The sequence below is a fragment of the Dipodomys ordii genome, unplaced genomic scaffold, assembly GCF_000151885.1.
Source record: "Dipodomys ordii isolate 6190 unplaced genomic scaffold, Dord_2.0 Scaffold51, whole genome shotgun sequence".
Lineage (NCBI taxonomy): Eukaryota > Metazoa > Chordata > Mammalia > Rodentia > Heteromyidae > Dipodomys > Dipodomys ordii.
In genome coordinates, this window is record NW_012267267.1 from 7,387,295 (window position 1) to 7,411,350 (window position 24,056).

Sequence of the window (24,056 nt, forward strand, 5' to 3'; positions counted from 1 at the left end):
GTTTCCCTTGAATCCACCAGAGACCACGAACCCTTCAGTATAGATGCCTTGGATCCTCCCAAGGGCCTCCTCTCCTTTTCTAGACTCAGGATCACTGAAACCCAAAAGGGTCTTATGGATGAATACCATAGCAAAGGGCTTCAGTTCAGCTTTTAATGTTTAATTGGTATGGTTTATCAGAGGCTGAGAGCTCCAGCTAGATTTCAAGAAAGTAGAGTTGACTGTTATACTTGATTACAATTGAACACAATATCCCTAGGGTGGTCTTTCTTTACTTGGTGTACAATAAATTTAAGGAAAGAATTGTTTCTTCTTACCTAAACACAGCTCAAGAAAAATTGATAACTTATGGAGTTAACTGATATTATAGAGAAGTGTGTCTTAACAGGAAAATAAGCATTTGCAATGATGTACACATACACAGTACACCCCTCTCCCTCATACACTGTACAGCTTGGCACAAACTTTATTAAGAACATAACATAATACAAAGGTTTTCAGGACTGAAGTAATTCTTGGCCTTTTAATTTGACAGTTGCTTAGGCAATTTAGGTCTTGACAAATCGGAATCAATGGTATATTTAAAGGATGTAATTATATTCTTTAAAAGGCCCAGGCCAATTTTATATAGTAATCTAGTAGAATACCATAGTGGAAAACAAGATGGTTATTCTGTATGAAATCAGCAAAGGTATTTTAAGGACAGGGCAACTTGGCAAATAAAGACTTCAGAGTCCATTATTCCAAGTGAAGAGCATTTTAGTTATTAGCAGTGGTTACCAGACAAGCTGAAGGCACAGCTCTCCGAGGAGCTGCTCGTAATTTGCTTGTTGAGAAGAGGTGAGGACGGAGCTGGTTCCCTATTGCACTATAAGATGGTGCAGGTTTTCTTATCCTTGAAAGGGTTTTCAGAGGTTGGTATACCTATCAGCAGAGGGTCACTCCTGGCATGCTCCTCACAGTAGGACATGAGGTCTGCTGATGCCTTTGAGACCTGGCATGGATATAAATGGAAGCAAACAAACAAGAGAAGACTTTATTTACAAAGCAAAAGACTGGGTTTGAATGAAGCTCCTAGGTGCCTTGACACAGATGTAAACAAGAACATCAGTGTCAAGAGCATTATCAGTCTCTGAATGCTTGTCAGGTACAAAGGGAAACACAATCCAACATGTAAAACTTAGCAGGTGACCATACTGAACAGCATCAGCATGCTGGTGCCATGCATTCCCACCTCATGTGAGGACTAATAACACCCCACCAGCTAGCTAGCTCGAATTCCTATGTCATAACAGCTAAGCAGATAGGTGCTGGTGGCTCATGCTTATAACCCTAGCTACTCAATAGGCTGAGATTTGAGGATCATGGTTCAAAGCCAGCCAGGACAGAAAAGTCCACGACACTCATCTCCAATAAGATACTCAGAAAAAGCCAGAAGTGGTGCTGTGGCTTAAGTGGTAGAATGCTAGCCTTGAGTACAAAGAGGCTCAAGAACAGTGCTCAGGCCCTGAGTTGAAGCCCCTGGACTGACCAAACCAAAAAACAAACAAATAAACAACACCCCCCCCCAGCTAAACAGAATTCAATCAGCAAAAAATTATACTCTAAACACGAGTATTTCTGAATAAATAGCCTACTTCAAAAAATGGATGTGTGGTCAGGCACTGGTGGCTCATATCTATAATCCAAGCAACTCAAGAGGCTTAGATCTGAAGACTGCAGTTCAAAGCCAGCCTGGGCAGGAAAGTCCATGAGACTCTTTTTTTTCTTTTATTTGTGAAAATACTGTACAGAGGGGTTACAATTGCATGGGCAGCATAATGCGTACATTTCTTACCAAGCATTGCAGCCTCCTCCTTTGTTTACCCTTCATATCACTTCCCAGCCTCCCCCCTCCCCCCCATCCCAATCCTTCTCCTTCCCCCCTCCCCCCCTCCACCCCCCACCGACGTTGTAAAGTTCGTTTTGGACATGACAACTAGTACTTCTCATTGTTGCATCAGGTCCTCCATGAGACTCTTATCTCCAGTTAACTACTAAAAAAACCCAACCATATAAAAAAACAACAAACCAACAACCTGGAAGTAGAGCTGTGGCTCAGTGGTAGAGCACCAGTCCTGAGCATAAAAGCTCAGGCATAGTGCCCAGATCCTAAGTTCAAACTCTAGGACCAGCACACACACACACACACACACACACACACACACACAAAACAAAAAAATGGATGTGTGAAGTATTATAATTATTAGATAATTTTGAAATTCAAGAGGTTTTCAAGTGGCTCAAAAAAATCTGCCTTTTGCACAAGTGCAAAGAAACACACATGAGTGTATGTTAGTCAAATGTTAACTGGGGGGATATTGGTAAAGAAAATATGAACATTGGCTGGCACAGTTCTTCTGTAGGTATGAAATTCAAAATAAAAAGCTGAGGAACAAGGAAGGACTAGAGTTTATGAATCAAAGGGAAGTTTATCATAGTTTCTATCCAAGGAAAATTGGTTGGGATGCAGAACAGAGTTCAAGAACTGAATTATGGACTTAAAATCAGCAACTCTAGAGCCAAATTGGTGAGCTTCAAGATTTATGGTTGGGGGTGGGGCCTGGGGAAATTAAAGGCTAAAAGCAGCATGAGAGGAAACCATGACTTAACTCTGACAGGAGCTAGACAGGGGAAACACTATAGTCAGTTGCTGAGATTGGCTGGGTGGTGCCACAAAGTGACCAGATCAGAAAGCTGAGGCAGGAGCATGGGACGGCCCGATGTCGAGATGGGTGCACGTAGTTGTCCTTTCAGACAGGTGACTTATCTCCAGGCCCAGAGGAATTTATCACGTACTGTTTCCATTTCTAGGAAACAGCATTAGTCACAACATTCCAGGGCTCTCACTGCCTAGTTAACTCCTGGGGATTGAAGGGGAAAAGCCCTTAAAGGCAGGTGGTCTACGGAAATGGGCTCTGGCTCCTCTGTGGGATGTCCCTTCTATCTGGAATTACTAACCCTGGGGGCAGAAAGTGGTCACAGAGGGATTTGCACCATTGCCCTGTGAGAACACAATGACCATAAGACTTGACCACCTCATGCAGAGAAGGAAGGCCTCAGGAAACCCTGGGCAGGGTTCCCACCGCCCGTCCCCCTTTCCCCCCAACAAAGGGGCTAACTCAGACAGCTGGTTCCTCAGTAGTTTTGAATGAAACCCTTGCTAGGTAGGAAAGGAAAATTACAGTTCTGAGACTTTGAGCCTGCTCTAGGAAAATCCCAAAAACCCAGTGAAATAAATGGCCTTATCTTCTCTGACTTGTGACCCGAGCTTCGTAGAGCAGGGGAACAGAAGGCACAGTCCATCCTGTTCAGCTTCTTACCTTTATTCGTTCAATGGAGGCTTCCAATCTTAACTGCTGCACCGTTCTCCTAGCCTGGGCTATGTTGTTAGTGCTTGCTGTTTTGCTGGACATCTTTGACGGCTTTTCCTCCCTGAAATCTGAAGAGAATTAAAAAAGAAAGTTGTTTAAACCTTCCTACGAATTCGTGTGACTTGGGGGAAATGTATGTGTTTTCCAAATCATCACAGCTTCTCGGGAGGTTATTACCGAAATGTTCCCCAGCAGTTCTGGTCACAGCTTTGGTGTCAGTGTGGCAACCATTTGAACACCTATGTAATCTTTCTACACAGTCCCTGCATTATCGGTTTCATTAGCGCACCCCCCAACATGCATCATAAAATGTGGCCTTTTAAAGAAAGGAGGAAACAAATATACATAAACATTTGCAGAAGTTAAGCTACACAACTTGGCATTTGTCACAAGAGGCCACATTATATGCCCTTTTTATATGACAGCTGCCTCTTTTAATAGAGGGCTTCCTTTTATGTCTTCTGTCTTCTGGGCTGTCTCATGCAACTGTTAGCCTGATGCAGGTCCTAGCAACAGGAATTATTGAGAGATCCCTTCTCTACAGCACTTCACAGAGAGCACAGTTTTAGGCGCTATCCAGGCATGTGATCATTTTGGCATTGTTAGGCAGCTGTACAAGTCTTTATTCAGTAAAAGTGAAGAACCTTTCTGCTGAAAGACTCTTTTGGTAGATCCACAGGAAACATCAAAGAAAATGTACCAGTAGCCCAAATCGTGAAATAATGAATGAAAAGTTATCATTCCTTCCTTTGACTCTCCTGGTCAACTCATCCTGATGGCCCAGGCTCTCAGTAAGCCCGTCACTCACACATGCTTGAGGACTGACTTCCCTCTCTGGGGTTCTAAGTTGCCCTGCTATACCCTTTCCCCAGGTACCTGATGCAAAGCAGTGGAAAGAGCCTGGCCCTTGAGCTTTGACCTGTCTGGTTACCTATTCAGTGGCACACTTCCGGAGGAAGGCAGATTGGGAACAGGTACTTCCTGGTGTCCCTGCCATATATGGTCAAGTTCGTGCTTGGCATGGTAGCAACTAGAGGGAAAAGCAGAGCTGGTAGGACTGGCAGCAGTGTGGCAGCCTTGTGACTCATGGGAGCAGGTGGATAGTAGGTGTGTCTCCCTGGTACTATGCGAAGGCTCAGCAGTCTTAGGGTGCCCTGGCGCCAGCGGCCAGCCAACCCAGGGTGACTCAGCCTTCTGGAGGGCTTACAACTGCACGAAGGCTTCCACCAGACCAGACTGCAGAAAACACCAGCAACCCACAGTCTCCACACAGTCCCACCGCACTCAGGATCCCCAAGGGCTGAATTCAAGGCCCTGGGTAGGACTGCATAGGAAGCTTTGGATCCATGTGTAAATAAAACTGCTCTTAGTTGTGTGTAGCACTTTGAAGTCGGCCTCACAGCAGGCTTCACATTCCTGGGTTTTAGCCTTGTTCCTGCTGATTACTAGTTGGGTGAAATCAGGCAGGTTGCCTCACCTCTCTGTGCTCAATTTTTCTTATTTGTAATATAAAGATTCCATTACATCACTTTTCTTTTTTTTTTTTTTGGTAGGAAGATTCAAGTCACTGATGCACACCTGGGCTTTAGCATAGTACTAAAACACTCCACCAAGTGCAGTGGCTGTTATTTTCATCTTAGGGGGTCACTCACACCCAGAACCATGAACTAGAATGCCCAGTTCACCTGTCTGCTCTGTTTGCCCCTCGCCACACCTGCTCAATGAGCCTCAAGAGTTTGGACTGACTGACTGGGTGGGGCTCTGGGATCAGCCCGTTTTGAGCAGGTCCTTAGGCAGTTCTGCCATACTCCAGTCTCTGAGTAAGAATGGAAGGACTGGTAACAGCCAATTGAGGAGTAAGGAAGATGTTGCAGTGTAGGAAACTGGAAGAAGTATGGAGCAGGGCAGGGTGGCCTTGCCTTGTCATAGGCCTTGGGCGACCTGGTTTCAACACACTCCCAGACTCCCTGTTCTTCCTCAGATTCCTGTCATGTGGCACCAACCAAGAACAAGACTAGAGTTTCCTCCTTGGGGTGGTGGTCCATGTGCAGTGCTTGTTTGCACAGCAAGTTGGTTATCTAGCCAAGTCCTACAGCCTGTTACAATGAACTCTCCTTCTAGAAGGTGGCCCATTCTGGGCCTCTAGTTCCTACAACATGAGCCTGGCAACTTCTCTAATCAGCCTGTGGTTTGGTTTCCATGTTGCACTCTCAGGATTTTCTGGATGTTCCCTTTGCATGAGACTCATGCCAAGCATTCACTTCTCAATCTCTAGAACATACTTTCCAGGCCTGGCAAGTTCTCCTGTAACTGCAGAACAAGTCACATATATCAGAACTAGAGCACCCATTGTTCCCCATCTGCATGGCCATATGCAATAAGGAGCAAGGTATGTAACATCAGGGTAGGTCTTTCTCAAAGTAGTGAAAAAACATTGGCATCTAGTATACGGAAAGCTTTTCTCTTTCCCTACTGAATTACAAGCCATATTTCAAAGTGTTAGCTAGCTAGTAAGAACCAAAACTATAAAAATAGGGCTAGGAATGTGGCTTAGTAGTAGAGTGCTTGTTTAGCATGCACAAAGCCCTGGGTTTGATTCTTTAGTACCACATACCCAGGCCCAGAGTTCAAACCCCAGGACTGGCAAAAACAACAACAGAATAGCCAGCAGTCCACAATTCATGCTAGTTCAGGTTTCTTGCAGGTTTGCATTCTGCATTCTTTACAGGGGACTATTGTCTTGCTACTTGCATAGCTGTCTTCCATCAGCCCAGGCTCTATAAGGCCCAAGTCAACTTATTTTCCCTCCCTCTTTCCCTTGCTTCCTTCTCTACAGAGTCTTGCTTTATTACCCAGGCAGATTCAAAACTCTTAGGCCAAAGTGATCCTGGCTCAGCTTCCTGAGTAGCTGAGATTACAATACACACTACTGTGCCTGGCCTATGAACAGATATATGTGTGTGTGTGTGTGTGTGTGTGTGTGTATGTTTATATATATATTCATTTATTATTATTATTTATTTATTGCTATTCCTGGAGCTTTAACTCAGGGCCTGGGTGCTGTCCCTGGAGCCTCTTTGTGTTCTTTGTGTCCTGGAGCCACAGTAGCACTTCTGGCTTTTTCTGAGTAGTTTATTGGACATGAGAGTCTCATGGGTTGGCTTCAAACTGCAATCCTCAGATCTCAGCCTATGCACTGAGGATAGCTTGCTAGGACAGATACAGTGCTAGCCTCATACAGACAGATGTACATGGAATTAGACATTTTCCTCCTCTGCTTTAAGGAAGCCCAGATCTCTCACTGCTTGCATCACCTCCCTTTTTTCCAGGCTTCTAATTCAATTACAGTTTCTTTGTTCAAAATCCCTTCCCTCTGCTGGTACATCTAAAAAGCTAGTTCAAGTTTCAGAGATGGGAGACATTTGAGACTTTATAGATGCGACCATCAACTTCTTAAGTGCAATCAGCAGTATACTCAACACTATATAGCAATAGCTTTAGGATATATGGGATATTTGTGAGCATGCCTAGAAAATGCACACTGAGCCACTGGAAAGCAATATAATCTTTGATCACAACTTGATTCCTACAGAGAATTAGGTCAAAATTCAAATTGAGGAACCTCTTTGAGGGTCTCCAAGTTCCCTGCTGAGCTGCCCAGCATCTGGGCCAGGGCTGCTGTTGTCTGACTCTCTGGGGGAGGGGGGAACTCTTGGTGTTGGTGTTGGCTAAGAAATCCCTTCCTCAATGCAGCTGCTTTGCACAGCCTCAACAGCTGGCCTGGGGCAGAAAAAGACCATCTCTGCTCCTTGGGAGGTCCTGCTCTGGTCTTCCCTAAATGGTGGGGATGTCTGTCTGGCTGTTTGTGCATATACAGAACAGCCTCTAAGGCAAACACACCTGGTATTTGTATGGAACCCAAGAGCTCATGTTGCTTTCCTATGCATTTCTCCTGGAAGCATCACTACAATCCTGCATGGGTGCTACCATTCCATCCTTGTTTTAAAGAGGGGGAAGCTGGTATTAGCAGCATGGGCCTCAGGGTGACCCCGTGTGTGTACCTTGAGCAGCTTGAAGCCTTCTTTCCCCCCCTCCCCCTAAGCCTCTCTTTTTGTTGTTCCAAGGAAAGGGTGTGATTCCACTCAAGGTGATTCACAGCCACTCAGGGCATCACTGGACATTTCACAATGTGATTCTTAATCAGGAGTGACTTTGATACTTTGTGATCTATGGTTGGGGGCTCCCTGATTGCCTTCAGTTTATGTAACACCCTTTCTGGAGCTGAAGGATCTCGTCTGTTTATGTATCTTATCTTTTCTCTTATTATACGAGCCAGCAGAGAACATTCTCTGTAGCTCCCAGGCAAGGACCTCAGTGCTCGCCTGCTTAGCAAGGTCAAGGCCAGTGCTCGCTTGAGCTGACAACCATCTGGCCACCTGCTGAACCGTGTTAGCACTTGGTCAGCCTTGCTTTCAGTTTTACACATGGGTGACATATTTGAATACACATGTAGCCTTGAGCTAGTCAAATCATTTGCATTGGTTTTAACTCCGTGGTTCATCTGAATTCTCGGGTTCCCAGAAACTCCTAGGAACAAGATGTGTCATTAGGGAAATATAAGCATTTTCATCTTTGTAGAGAAGGCTGAGAGCTGAAGAGGAGGGTGTGGCTGGGAAGTGTCACCAAGCACACACTAGGAGGAAGGCACCAGGAAGTCTCAGGGTCTGAATGACAAGCCATCATGGCCTGGCTGATAAATGAATCACTGGAGAGAAGCCAACTTTCAAAAGCACCCCCTTACCTCTTGTGGTTGTAATAAAAGACCAAGTTAAAAAGAAAGCCACAGGCTTCTTTCCATTTACCCTGTAGTCCTGTCTCCAACTTCCAATGTCTGACTAGCTCTCTGTGGGCCCCTCACCTGGGGACAAGAAGACCTGTTTCACAGGGTTGCTGGAAGGACTGACGGGTGTTGCTCTCAATGCACCATGAACATAAATGTATAATAAATGCTAGGTCACTAGGCCCAGGTCCTTGACCCATGCTTCTCTTGGAGACAAGAAAGAAAAAGAGATGACTGCTGAAAAGTTTCCAGGCTTTGTGTGTGGAGGCACTAACTTTTTAGTAAGGTCTTAGAGGGAGGGGATGCAGGGCATGTAGAGCCTGCTTTCCAAAAAGTTTTTCAGTTGGGCCTGGTGTCACATACCAGTAATCTCAGCTCTCAGGAGACTGAGGCAGGAGGATCTTGCCTCAGGCTACCTAGCAAGACCCTGTCTTGCACAAAAAACAATAATTAGGGTTTTTATGTTCTCATGAGTGCTTATATCAGAATCCAAGGCTAAAAAGTCAGATGGTAGAAATGCTTGGGTGTTCCTACCTCCCCAACCCTCAAACAGCTTCATAGTACGTGTGCATGTTAACTTTGTAATGACTAACATTTGAAAAACAGATTTCACTATAAAGGAAGATTTGTGGAAAAATTGGAAAATTCTGCAAAACTGGGTTGTAGACGAGCAATGGCTACCCTTTTAGATTTGCTAGAACACCTGTTGGGGCCTCAATTTGAATTAATAATTCTGCTCTCACCCCATGCCCTGGGCATCTGATTGCAGGAACACAAGCAGGGACTAGCAGGGGCTCCCTCCTGCCACCTCCCAGTTTGAAGGACCTGGGTGAGATTAACAAACTATTTAAGCCTCAATTTTCACATGGGAAAAACAGGGATAATACTTTCCTATTTCAACAGTATCAGATAAGCATCTGTTGGGGATGTAGCTCAGTGGCACCACACTTGCCTAGAATATGTGAAGCCCTTGGTTTAATCACCAGCATAAGAACCACAGCAACCAACATCAGAAAACAACTAACCAATTGAGACATATGAATGTCATAAATATAAAAAAACCACATTTTTCCCTCCCTGGTCATCTTATCATATATCATGTAGCATGCATTAAGCACTTTGTAGTTCTTAACAGGTTGGTGCTAGGCAGCAGTTCTACCCTGTTCCTGGCATACCTCCCTGAGTTGCAGGGCTAAAAAACAAAAAGTGTTATGGGAGGAACTATGTCCTCTCCCAAATTTGTATATCGAAATTCTAACCCCTAGTACCTCCGAATGTAACTGGGAGACAAGTAAGGTCATTATAGAGGTATTATGTTAAGATGAAATTATCAGGGTGAGCCCCGATTCAATATCATTAGCATCCTTATAAAAAAGGGAAATTTGGCCTGGTGGTAGCTTAGGCTTGTTATTCCTTACTACTTGAGAGACTGAGCAGAAAGATCACAGAGGCCACCCCAAGCAGAAAAGTTCACAAGAACCTATCTTAAAAATTTCTGTCACCAGGTGCCAGTGGCTCACACCTATAATCCTAGCTACTCAGGAAGCTGAGATCTGAAGATCATGGTTCAAAGCCAGCCCAGGCAGGAAAGTCTGTGAGATTCTGAAATCTAATTAACCACCAGAAAACCAGAAGTGGTGCTGTGGCTCAAGTGGTAGAGTGCTCGCCTTGAGCTGAAGAGCTCAGGGACAGTGGCCAGGCTGAGTTCAAGCCCCACAACCAAAAAATAAAAATAAAAAATAAAAATAAAAAATTCTGTCAAAATTAACAGGGCTAGAGTGTGGCTGAAGTGGTAAGTGCTCCAACCAAGTATGACTCCCTGAGTTCCATCTCCAGTACTGCAAAAAAGGGTAGGGTAGAGCAATTTGGATACAGAAAAATTCAGATGGGAGACCATAAGTAGGTGGCCAGCTATAGCAGAAACAAATTGCCATACTCTGCTCCCAAATGTCCAGTCTCTAGCAACTTGAGTGTAGACTGCTGTTCTTAAGGCCTCTGGTCTATGATGTGATGATATTCCTAGCAAATGGTCACACCTGGGTTCTCTTGCTACTACTGCTCTGATGATGTTAGCTTCACCAGTCAATGCATTAGAAAGAGATCTGGATAGTGGAAGTGAGAAGATTTTTCTGACAAGCAGATTGTAAGAACACTGTTGTTGGCATTTGGGGGGAAGCATCCCAGTGCCTCAGCAACCAGGTATCTACAGCCTCCTGATTTTGCATGTCCCACTAGGCCAGAGCCCAGGTCTATAGTGTCTGCAGTCCACCAAAGCTGCCTCCACTGATCAGGTAACCATTGCACTCTCTCTTTTAAGGACCTTTTGCTAAAACTGCCAAGAGTACTTTGTTTACTATAACTGAACCAAGAACAATTCATACTTGTTAATCTGCTGTTCTGTAAACTATAAAAAACTTATAAACACCAATTATGATGTCTATTATTGCATGCCATCATTGGTGTACACCTCAATATCTAAGTTGTATGAAGAGGGAGGGAAAATGTCCTTAACCTCTCACTCAAAGTCACAGGCTGTGAGGTGGAACCTGCAAACTGCATGCCTTGCCCTGCTCCTGCCCAGTTCTGAGAGTAAAGGGGCAAAAAGACTGTGCTGTTTGTTGGGAGGAAAATGAGGGAGGGATGAGAGAGGAAGTGGTGAGGGAGGGAGAGGTAGAGAGGACTACATGGAGAGGTGGAAAATATGGGAATCGAAGAGCTCTGTTAATTAAGTTCAGAGGTTCAGGATTAAAAAAGAATGAGAGCAGTTTTTCCAGTAGAGCATAGCCTGTAAAGGTAGCATGCTCTTAAATTTCAATATATTTTGAGGTCTTTGCATTCTATGTTTTACTGGATGGTTTTACCTGCCTTCTGGTGTACATCACTGAATAATAAGGAAAACAAGCTAAATGGTGAAAATTGACAACTGCCACCATTCCTGAGTACTCAGTCTGTGTCAGGAGAGGAGCTCCACAAACCATTGCATTTCATTCTCTTAACAATTTTAGGAGATACAGCTTTCATCATATCTATTTTGCAGATGAAGCATAAGAGAGGGTGGAAATTCTTGCCTAAGATCACTGGCTTAACATGGTGGAGCTAGAGCTCAGGGCTACGTGACTCCCAAGATCATGGCCTTACTCACCACACTGTTGTTTGCCTCTGACCAGCAAGAACACAGGAAAGTGTTGGGAAAAAGGAAAGGCAGGTGTCCAGCCAGCAGTGCTGCACAAAAGATGACACTGGACTCCATTCAGGGAAAGCTGCTCACTGGGATAGGTAGTCCCCATGCCAAAGTTGGTAGGATGTGTGGAGCTAAATAGCTTTGCAGCAAGACAGAAGATAAGGAGAATAGGGTGTTCTTGGTTAAAAGAACAACCGTCCCAGATTCTAGGTAAAGCTACTGCTAAAGATACAAGATGATCCCATCACCCTCTGTGCCCTCAAGAAACTGGCAGGAAGCCACTAGAATGAGCCAAACCTGGTAATAAATCTAGGAGAGGGAGTTGATGAGCCTGGGCAGACAGTTCCTAACTTCATTGTGTGTCCAGAACACCTGGGGCAGATGCTTTAAACCCCCCCCCCCCCTTAGAAAAAAAACTCACAAAACCCAAACTTTAGTTCTTCTAGGGCAGGGTTCAGAAAGCTGTATTTAAACACTTCCTATGGTGATGCTCATACAGGTCCTCCTGAGAAACACCAGTGAGGAACAGACTGACTCTTTGTTCTGCCCATGTGCATTTCTGCCCAGAATCAAAATAGTTCAATTTAGAAGATTACTTCTATATCTGCTTACCTTTTCAAAGCTCTGAATAAGCCCTGGAAATAATGACTATAGCCTACTAAGATCAAGCCTCTTCAATTTGAAATCACTTGGCATACTTCTTTACAACAAAAGTCTAAATTTTCTGGGCACTGGTGGCTTACCCCTGTCATCCCAGCTACTCAGGAGGCTGAGATCTGAAGAGTGTGGTTCAAAGCCAGCTGGGGCAGGAAAGTCTGAGACTCTTATCTCTAATTAACGATCAGAAAACCATTAGTGGAGCTGTGGCTCACAGTGGTAGAGTTAGCCTTGAGAGAAAAAGCTCAGAGCTTGCACCCAAGCCCTAAAGTTCAAGCCCCATGACCAGACCCCCACCTCCAAAAAAAAAAAAAGTGTCCGGATGCTAGACAATCCCCTTCCTGGTCCACTCAGTGGCAGTTCTTTGGTACAGCTCTTGCTCCTTCTTTGGAGCAGGTATTCTCAGGTTCAGTGCTGGGACTGTGATATAGCATAGCCCACAAGGGCTTTTACAGTCCGGTAAATTCACCTACTACCCCAAGGTACTTTATTTCCCCAAGCCTCAGTTCTCTTTCATATAAACTGGGAAGGGATAATAATAGTATCTACCTCAAAGAGATGCTTCCAGGATGAATAGAGAGGGCACATGGAAATTACTCAGCACTTACTGTCACAACATTGGTCCTAAGAGAGATGATGCTCTGTCTACCCTAGGACTTCAGTGATACAATGTACTTCACAGGAAGCCTTGACTTTTGACCTCAATGGTCTATTTAAATCTACACTTGAATGGTCTACAGTTTCAGGTAAAACCCAATGAAACACTTCTGTCTGCTTATCTCATGTGTGTCCTTTCTCTATGAGTGACACTCCTCAGTGACCACAAGGTGACCTTTAAAAAACAAAATAAATATACCATGTGGAAAATGAAGAGTGAAGAAATGAAGGAAGAATGAAGGAAAGGGTGATACTGCCCCAAAAGAAATAAACTCATTATCTGACTTATGACACAGTAACCCCTCTGTACATCACCTTTATTTTTTTTAATTTTATTTTATTGTAAAGATGCTGTACAGTGGGGTTACAGTTACATGAGTAAGGCAATAAGTACATTTCTTGTGGATCATTGTTTCCCCTTCTCTTGTTTTTCTCCCACTACCCCTTCCCTCCCCCATACATCACCTTTATAATAACAATAAAATTGTTTTCTTCAACTACTTGTACAAGGAGATTTCAATTTAATATGTCAATTTCTATACACAATGTGTATTGTTCAGAGTCACTCCTATTACCCCCACTCCATCTATCCTATTCCGACCTGCCTCATTTCTTAGTTCAATGTTCCTGTAGATACATTGAATATTATGGCTGTATTCATCCACCATTCTTCATTTGTCTGTCCTCTTCTTTTAGAAGGTTCCCAGCCCCTTCAGTCAAGACATGTTTTAGTTTCCTGGTATTCATGTTGTTGAACTGCCTTGTAATTGTTCAAAGAAATTACACTATGGAATCTTACTTCTTCTTGTATCATTCCTTTAGTCAATTTTGATCATGTATATATTGGTATAAGCTCACATGTGTTTTCAAATGTTTTTATATTTTAGGTCTAATGACCACATATGAGAGAAAATTTGTGCCTTTGTTTCTCTAAGCCTTTTGCCTCAGCCCTCCCTCTAATTACTTAGACCAAGAGTGTCCAATAAGAATGAGAGCTACATAATATGATTTTAATGTTCTTAGTGGCCCCTGAAAAGAAAATCAGAAAAGAGGAATGTTAATTTACTTTATTTAGCTTAAGATGAACAAAACTGAGAAGTAATCCCTATTTAAGAAATTACTGCTGGGCACTGGTGGCTGAGACCTGAAAATCATGGTTCAAAGTCAGCATGGGAAGTAAAATCCATGAGACTCTTATCTGCAATTAGCCACCAGAAAACGGGAAGTGGTACTGTGGCTCAAAGTGGTAGAGTGTTAGCCTTGAGCAAAAGAGCTCAGAGAGAGTGCCCAGGCCCAGAGTTCAAGCCCCATGACTAACCAAAAATAAATAAATAAACAAATAAAAATAAATTAAAATTACTGAGCTAGTTGTCAGGAATTGGTAACACATGCCTATGATTCTAGCTACATGAGGCTGATATCTGTGAAATAAGGTTCAGAAAAATCTCAAGACTCTTATATCCAATTAATTCCAGAAATTAGCAAAAAGTCAGAAATAGATATGTGGCTCAAGTGGTAGAGCACCAGCCCTGCGTAGAAAAAGCAAACTGAGAGTGCAAGGCCCTGATTTCAAGCCTCAGCATTGGGGAAATTTTAAAAACAACCCCAAACTGCTAAAATAATGTATAGTTTTCAACACTAAATCTTTGAATGGAGATTATATATTGTACTGTATTTTACATTGACAGCATTATCTCCATTGGGGTTCATTGTGTTAGAGTACCTTTTTGGACATGACAGAAGCCTACTTCACTGGACAGTGTAATCTTGGCTTATCATAGTTTTGCTCCTACTATCTCAAACCAGAGTACTGTATTACCTTGAAATAGTGCCCGTGTCTAATCTTCCTCCAATCTGATCTGTGCAGACACAGTCCCACTTTCTGTTTACTCCTCTGGAAAGTCAGCTCATGCAGGATTGTCCAAGGGCTCAGCTTTGTACTCAGGGCTCTCTCTAATTGTGCTCTCACCACATCAAAACTCCAATCACAAAAGTTTATTTCTACATAGACCTTGTCAAATGCTGGACACCAGGGTTTAAGCCAACCAGTGTTTTTATTCTGAATCTGCAATTTCTTGTCCATTTTCCATGTGAAGAAACTGAGGCCCAAGGAAGGGAAGTACGTGTCTAGTATCAAACAAGCTGCTTGGGTGGGATTTGAGCTCAGGCAGTCTGACTTCAGAGACCAGGCGCAGACCTGGACAGCTGCAGTGCCATGAAGTATCACCCTCATGTCAGGCCAGCCTGTGGGCTGTGTTTTCAAGTCCTAAGCCTCCACTCAAGTTTTCTGTCTGCTTCTTTTGGTCTATTTAAGTTCTCTCTTGTTTTAGGCTCTTGTTCACACCGTAACCTCTTCCAGTGTCTCCTTAGTTACTTTTGCTTACTATGATTCAATTTATAAAGTCCTGCTATATGCTTATATCTCAGAGGTTCAATGACTCCTGAGGGGCTAGCTCATGCCCTGAAAGGACAAAAGGGGAGTTGCACATAAACTGCCTAAAATGGTATGTAATAGTGTAATTATTTGCTGTGCATGTCTCTCTCTCTCTGTGTGTGTGTGTGTGTGTGTGTGTGTGTGGTCTTTTTTGTGTGTACGCCAGTATTGGAGGTCTGGACACTGTCCCTTAGCTGTTTCACCCAAGGATGGAGCTTTAGCACTTGAGCTAGTTTTGGCTTTTTACTGGTTACTTGGAGACAGACTTCTCTGTCTGGGCTAGCCTCTAAACATGATCCTTATATTTCACCCTCCATAAGCAGGAGCCACCAGTACCTAGCTCTATGTGTTTTCCTGAAGAGAGTATTAATAGTTATTATCAACCGCATAAAAAGGTCTGTAAATCCTTTATATTAAATGATTAATTTTATGCTACTTAATACCTATTGTTATATAACTGACTTTGTGTAAATACTGTCTTTCAGCTAAACAGTTTGGTACTATAGGAAGTACATTTATTCACTACTACACACCAGAAACTGTATCAAGTACTCGCTATATATATTAGTTCATTTAAAGTTCTTTGTAATCTTAGTGAGGCTAAGCCATACATTGCAACAACTACACATCAGCCAGCGTGAACCTATCACCTAGGGGTGTTTGTATGCTCAGTGTTTGTTTTCATAGGAACAGGATACACCTTGCTGCTCCTTCCCACAAGTATCCTGCAAAGCACTTACTGTTCTGAGCCAATAGATACCTACCAGCTCTGAGAGACAAGGGTGGAGTTCCTAGGGTGCCCAATCACTTGATTAGGGCCAGTTGCTTTGACTTGGTGAACTTTCACCTCCAGTTTAGGATGGCAATTACTATGTTGCCTAGGTTCCAGGGCAGCGTTGCTGTGCACCCAAATACTGTACCCAAACAGTTTTTTAGCTGTTGGAGGTGGATACCTGGGGAGGTGCCCTTTGCTAGTGACCCACAGCTGAGCAGGACCCAGTCCTTTTCCTGCTATACTGGGCCAGGATCCACCCATGCATAGAGACATGTGTTTACAGTCAATATTGGCCATGCTGCTTATAAACCAGTTTGACTCTCAACCTAGTGTAGCAAGATGGGGCTGAGAAAAGCTTTTTTTATATCTGCATAAACAGATACAGCTAAGGATAGCTGGATGCCTCCTGTGTTTACCCAGAAACAAATGAGTAAGTAAATGGAAGAACTTGACAACTACAATTGAAGAAAAAGAAAGTAATATTTATGCAGTGCTTTTTCTGTGCTAGGTGTGAGGCACTGTGTTCATGGCTCTGTGTAAAATTATTTCATATATTCTTTTTTTTTTTTGTCGGTTGTGAGGCTAGAACTCTGGGCCTGGGTGCTGTCCCTCAGCTCTTCAGCTCAAGGCGAGCGCTCTATCACTTGAATCACAGCACCACTTCCGGTTTTCTAGTGGTTTATTGGAAATAAGAGTCTCACAGAGGACTTTCTTGTCCAGGATGCTTTAAACTGTGATCCTCAGATCTCAGCCTCCTGAGTAGCTAGGATTACAGGCGTGAGCCTCCAGTGCCTGGCTATTTTACTTATTCTTTACAACATCCATGCAGAAGTGCTTATTACTATTCCATCCATTAGCCTTTTGTGTTAGAAAAGAATATGAGCATACACTAAACATTTTAAATAGTATGAAATGATCTTGCCACTAGTTCTTGCCACTTTTTCATGTTTCTTTTTTTTTGGGGGGTCCGGTCATGGGGCCTGAACTCTGGGCTTGGGCGTTGTCCCTCAGCTCTTCAGCTCAAGGCTAGCGCTCTACCACTTGAACCACAGTGCCACTTCTGGCTTTTTTCTTTTTGCTTATGTGGTGCTGAGGAATCGAACTCAGGGCCTCAGGCATGCAAGGCAAGCACTCTACCACTGAGCCACCTTCCCAGCCCCTTTTTCATGTTTCTTTCAGAGGCCATCCCATGCAGCACAGACACAACTGTGCCTATGTATCTTAGTACAAATGGGGCAAATTATATAAATTACCCTGTGTGCTGTGTTTACTTTCACTAACATAGTATTTTAGAGATCTTGTTAAAGTATTTTTAGTCCATTTTTTTTCCAAACAGGGAGCTGAAGTTCTCAGTGATATCTAATTTTATAAGTGCCAGAGCTGACATGAAACCTGGTGCTCCTAACCCCGGCTCCTCCCTGCATCTCCCCAAAAGTCCTATGAGACTGGTGAGGATAAAGATTGTCCTAAAGCTGGGCACCGGTGGCTCATGCCTATAATCCTAGATCTTCAGGAGGCTGAGATCTGAGGATCATAGTTCAAAGCCAGCCCAGGCAGAAAAGTCCCTGAGACTCTTATCTCCAATTAATCTCCAGAAAACCAGAAGTGGCACTATGGCTCAAAGTGGTAGAACACTAGGTTTGAATGAAAAAGCTCAGGGACAGAACCCAGGCTTTGAATTCAAGCACCACAATTGACAAAAAAAAAAAAAAGAAAAAAAAGACTCCATGCTTTGGGGGAACAAATATTACTGAAAGCAAGAGGTTTCTGAACATAAAGACATACCCAGGACAGGCTTCACTATACCTAAGGAGCTAAGCATGTGTGAAGGGAAGGAGTCACGGAGTGGGAGCTATTCCAGCCACCAGGTCCTCTAGAGCAGTGGCTCACATAGCCAGTGCAGCAGCAGCCTCAGCATCACCTGGGGAATCTCTCAGAGGTGTACACTCTCAGATTCAAAACCACTATATGGAGAGCCTGGGTAGGTTCTGGCAATGTGTTTTACATGCCCTCCTGCTCACCATTCCTAAAGCTTAGGAACTAGTGAATCATTTCTGAATTAGAGCTGTTAAATGTGATCTGTCCAATAAATTCACTCTATTTAAAATACACTTGATCCATATTCCTGACATTTTGCTAGGACTAAGCTGATGACAAGGGATGGAAAGATGACTTGAACCCTGAAGAAGTTGTAAGGGCCATGAGATCAATCTGACTAGGGAAGGGGACGAGGCATTCCATTTGCTTTGGTCTACATCTTACTAGTGGTAAAGATGCTTGTGGCTGACACCGTAAACACAGAAAGTTTGTATTTCTCTTTCCATATGTGACCAACCTGCAGTTTTCCTATCTTCCTTCTTAAGGGGCTGGCCCTTGACCTTCTACTGAATCACTGAGCAGAGCAAGGTTAGAAGTTGTCTGCCAGAAGATGCCTCACCCTACAAGTTGTCCACAGTGCAGCTATGCTACCCCCAGAACTGATGGGCTGATACACAAAAGAGAGATTTTAGGATTCTGGTGTGAAGGGGCCTACCTCTGATCCCTGCTATGCAAAGAACCTGCCTTCTAATATTGCTAAGAAGACTGGAACTTGCCCATCTAAATAAACAAGGCCCACATATCCAATGGGAGAGTTGAAAGTGAAGCATCAAGTTGAGGCTGCTGCACTGATTTTAGGTCAGTGGTAGCCACTGTCCTGCACTGAATAGTGCTATCCTCTTGCAGAGATGGGAGGAATGGTAAAGGTCTAGGGGCAGGCAATATGGCCAGGTTTTTGGAGTCAGATGGGCAATGAGCTCTATCTTTTAGAAGAGCATGATGCTAAGTTACTTAATGTACTTGAACTCCTGGAACCACAGCATGTAAGATGAGAAAAGGAGAGTGCCGAATGCACAGGGCTGCAATGATTAAATGATACAGAAAAGTGGGCAGGTAAAAGCCACCCAGGACTGCCTATTACCTTCATCACCATCACCAACAGGAGTCAGACCATGAGGGTTCACATAGATTAATAAATGTAATGTAAAAAAGAGATAGAAAAAATGTAAGAGTGAACAGAACTTTGTTCTTGAAACTAAACTGGGAGTAACAGGCAAGGGGCGGTGGCTGACTTTGAGGGCAAGTATAAAAGAAGCAGGGTGCACCTGCTGGCCTTGGGTAAGTAGGACATCTTCAGAGGAGCAGAGAAAGGGCAGGGGAGCCATCTGACAGGGAAATACCACCACAAAAGCTAGGGGAAGGAGGAACCGTTTATGCTGTATACATGTTCAGTTAAATGCATCCAGGGAGCCTATTAGATACATATGTTCTAACATGGAGCTCTTGCTACATGATGGGAATCTAGGGGTATTTTAGTGTTGTTTTAAATATTGCTGTACTTGGTCAGTTTTTAGCTTTCTGATAATAGGTGAAGTTATACAGCACTTATACTTGCCAAGCATTGTCCTAAGGGTTTGACAGAAAACCTTACTTAATCCTGCAAACAATGCTATGAGGTTGCTACTATTGTTCTTCCTGGTTTAGAACTGAGGGAATCTGGGGAGGGAGCATTTAGAACATGGCCAAGGTCAGAGCAAAGGTGAAGGAGGGGTCTGTATCCACCCTGCAGCCTGGCTGCAAATTCTATGCTTTCAGTTACATGTGGTTAAAAAAAAAATCCCCAAATACTCAAGCACACATAATCGTCATCCACCAAACCAGGATGGTAGTCATTTGATGGGTTAAAGGGAATAGAGGTGAGACTACCTCACTGGGCATGGTGATGGGGGATCTCGGGTGAGTAGCTGCTAGTGTAGAGGGACCAGAGGTCAGGTAAGAAAGAACTGAGCAGAAATACTTATTAAGTCAGGGATGGAGGCAGTGGTACAGAGTGATATTTGGGCAAATTTGACAAAAAAATTGGTTCAGACCTTTTGCAGTGGAGTTTGTGTTTGCAAGACTGCTGGCATGAGAGCATTTCTGCAAGCAGAGGGGCGGTGGGTGCTGGAAGGAGAGGGCTCAGCTGCAGAGCTCAGAACTGGACCTGGAACTAGGAAGAGGAGGGTGGAGAGGAATCTGGAAGATACAGAGGAAGAAGAGCAGTAGAGGAGGAAATGGAAAATCTTGGGCTGAGAACCTTCTAGGAACAATAGAACTTTTGATGCATACAACTGAGTAAATCTCTCAGACAGACATAGCGAGCAAAAAAAAGCTGCCAGGTGCAAGCAAGCACGAATTGTCCAAGTGGACTGATTTAAAGTTCAAGAGTGGGGAGGGGAGAGGAAGAATAGAATGACAAGACCTAGAGAGTAGGTGGGGTTTAGATGGCTCAAGACTGGCCATGAGTTCACTGCTAGTTGTTGAAGCCAGCTGTTTTCAACAGTCAAGTTGAATGGGTTTCATGCTATTTCTGTCTATGTTTAAAATTTGAAGAATCAAAAGTCAAAAATAAAAATTCTATGATCCTGAATATTCATATAATATCATGTGATAATTACTAATAGGACCAGAATGATGTTTCCCTGAAGAATGGAAGATGTATATATTAATGATTACCTAATTTCCTTCTCCAGATTTACCTTCCTAGTAGGTCCAATGTTCATAGTAAAAAGAACTGTCTTGTTCAGCCACAATGTGGGTCCTCTTTCCATTTCACATCATGTGCAGTTCTGGATGCTCAAGTTTAACTTACCCACAACCACCCATAAAAATAAATGGCCCACTGGGTGCTGGTGGTTCATGCCTATAACTTTAGCTACTCAGAGGCTGAGATCTGAGGATTGCAGCTCAAAGCCAACCTAGCAGGAAAGGTCTATGATTAATCGGAGATCTCTTATCTTAATTGGAGATCTCCAACTAATCCCCTAAAAAAACTGCAAGTGTAGCTGTGGCTCAAGTGGCAGAGCACAACACTGAGTAAAGGAAGCTCAGGGACAGTGCCCAGGCCCTGAGTTCAAGCCCCGGGACCAGCTCTCTCTCTCTCTCTCTGGCTCAATGGGATCCACAAACCCTTAACTTTTCACACTCCAAACTGCAGAACAGGAGACTGAATTTTTCTTCCATCATATCACCTTCTCTCATGAACCTAAGGAAAGCACACATCACCCACCAAACATGTCCAGACTTGAGGACAAGCTTGTGTTGGTCCTCATGGTAGAGAATTGTTTTGAACCTCACAGTACTTAGATATATATATGTGCAATAGGAAAAAGACTGAAGAGACAAGAAGATCCTAAGTGTATTTGTAGTTCTAATTTACTTTGTTTAAATTGATTAGAAGTTTCCATCTAAAAGCAAATCTGTTGACTAGCTTCTTTTGTAAAATGTTGAGGAAACCATGCAAACAGGATTTAAAGGCAAACACTGAAGGTACAAACCTCACCACCAATGTAAGAGTCATTTTCACAGCACTGGAAAAAAGTGTTTTCTACTTTGGTTCACTAACTTTTAAAAAATAGTGAAATTTCTCTAGTTCATCTAAAACAGCAATGTATAATTGCTCAGAAATATAAATAATTCCAAATTCACCAATATTTTTCTTTAAATGAGGTGGGAAACTTTTAAGAAAGATTGTTGAGACAAACAAATCATGACAAAATATCACTTAAAGGAACTGGAGATGGTGGTTGTGGTGGTAGATGCCAGTAACCCCACTACTCAGGAAGTAAAGGCAGAACTGCAATTTGGAGGCTAGCCTGGGCAAAGATAGCAATGAGACCCTATCTCTAAAACCAATGAGAGGAGTTAGATGGCATAGACTCCGGTAGAACGCTTCCCTGGCAAATGAGAAGCCCTAGATTCACTCCTCAACACAAAACAAAAAAGGCTACTCCTCCCGGCCAATGGAGGAATGATACCAAATTAAATATTGAGACGGTTACTGTAACCAATTTGCTCGTCCATGAACTCCAGCAGAGAATTACTGTAGGTACTTTCAGATCTTCCAGGCCAGACTATTTACAGCATTCTTGTTTCTCTTGGTATTGGAGTAACTTAAACTGTTTCCTGAGTCTCACATGGCTGCCTTAACACTGTGGTCATCATGCATCTCACAAATACTGACAATACTTCGTCCATGTTTTCTTAAGTGCAATTCTCCATCTGATGGGACAGGTAGAGGGCAGGTACTCAGTGTCACATACTTCTTTAAACTACACACTATAAGTTCATGCTGACTTCATTTATTGTGAGGCACAAGGGTTGCCTTGGCAGGAAGTGACTGCAACTCTTCCTCACAGCTCAGGAAGCAGAGGGACAATATTCCTGAGGGACAAAGGGACAATGTTCCTTGGGCTGGGCACAGAGCAGGAACCCAATAAAGAACCCGGTGAAATGATGATTTAAGACTTTAGGTGAGTAATGATAAGAGGCCTGAACTCAGTGTATAAAAATGGGAATTTCTCAAACAAATTGGGATGATGTCATGTTACAAAACGGTTCCTGTAGCGAATACTTTCTCAAATGCACTAGTTGCCAGACAAACACATTGCATTATAGAAAGTAGTTACTGAGATCCCATTTAGGGACCACAATCAGGTCTGATCAGGGACCACAATAAGCATGTCCAAGCTAAGATGTAAATAACATTTTTGCTCAACTTCTTGAGTGTCGTGAGGAAGGTTTAATTGGCTCTCCAAAGTCCACATGGTCTCACCATTCCTGTACTTGTGAATGGGAGGCAGGTAGGCTTAGCTTTGATTTTAGGCTTCCTTCTATTTTTAGTTTCAAAAGCAGCTCCTTCTCAGGTCTCTGTCCTCATGGCACCTTCCCCCTTTCAAAAAAGATGGATGCAGAAAATATACTTCTACATTGCAAGTTCTGGAAGGCAGGAAGTGCTCTAAATTCCTTCAGTGCTTACATCTGCCTGTGCAGGCCAAGGTCTTAAGAATGGAAGAAAGGGTCTGTTTCCCATTGGTAATTCATCTGGCATTGAGAATAGCATAGACTTTGAAACAAAACCTAACAGTTAATATTAAGGCTTTTCACTTAACTCATTATTTAACTGTAAAGTCAATTAAACTTTTGAACACTTAATTGACTCAGGGATTAAACTCTTAAAGGAAATCACACAGAACCAAGTTCACTTCTTTGTGACCAGATATGAAAAGGTTGAAGTAGATTTTCTCAGAAGTTTGGGCTGGGGATATTTTCAGAAATGCCTCAGATTATTTTATGTTGTGTAAATCCAATATATGGCATGTATTTATATTACACACAGAAATAGTAAGATTGATTTTAGTAGGATGAATAAATAAATGCATTTGCATTTGATTCTTATAAACAGCCATTACCTGTTAACATCAACATTTGCAAGAGAACAAAGCTGTTATTCACAGGAACTCTTGGTGCTCCTGCTCCTTAGGGCTGGGGGAATGTATGGGTGAAAACATTCCTGGTGAATTCTAGGAAACACATCACTGTCATTGGCAAATGCTGCGACAGGTGTGTGTGTGCTGTTCCCACCTGTTTCTGGTGCACAGCTCTGCTCTTCTATTTCTAGTGTGCTAAGCCTGCTACAGAAACACCATCCATCGATTTCAAATTACAAAGTACAAATGTCAACTGTATTAAGGAGGGTCCCATTAAATACTTAATTATTCGATTTTGTGTTGAATTAGTATGTAGATTTGTGGGATTAAGATATTCCTGCAGATAACAGAATCTTTTTGTCTGGAGACTCCTATTTCTTAGTAGTTCTCCTCTGAAGTATTTAGTGTATTCTTACTTTTAATGGTTTCACATGGACCTTAAACAGAGAGAATACTTTTTCTCTCTCTTACAGAACACATTTGCTATGGATATGGTTTGATTGGGACCTCCAAAAGTGCATGTGCTGGAAGCTTAGTCACAGGAGCAATACTGGGGGAGGGGGGCTGGGGGGGAGGTTGTGAAACATCTAGTAGGCGGTGATAGGTCACTAGGGGCCACCCTTGGAAGCAATTAAGTTAGCTCTCACAGGACCTGCGTTAGTTCCTCTGTAAGTGAACACAATCAATTCCTGAGCCTCCTGGCTTCTTGTCTCACCATGTGATCTGTTCTGCCCACTCTTGCATTGTGATGCCACCCACCATGAGGTCCATACCAGAGCTGAACAGATAGAGCCATTCAATATTGGACTTTCA

At 43.1% G+C, this 24,056-nt stretch overlaps 1 protein-coding gene across 4 annotated transcripts in view; it reads right to left on the bottom strand.

Annotated features, from left to right (window-relative positions):
* Positions 1-741: 741 nt before the first annotated feature.
* Gng12 (guanine nucleotide binding protein (G protein), gamma 12) overlaps positions 742-24,056 on the bottom strand; it is a 128,731-nt gene continuing 105,416 nt past the window's right edge. For all 4 annotated transcript variants that reach the window (XM_013020483.1, XM_013020484.1, XM_013020486.1 and 1 more), the window contains 2 exons: positions 3,363-3,481; positions 742-994 (listed from right to left, as the gene is read on the bottom strand). In XM_013020483.1, coding sequence (XP_012875937.1) covers positions 869-994; positions 3,363-3,455 — 219 coding nt within the window. In that variant the 5' untranslated portion in view covers positions 3,456-3,481 and the 3' untranslated portion in view covers positions 742-868. The remainder of the gene's footprint in view (positions 995-3,362; positions 3,482-24,056) is intronic.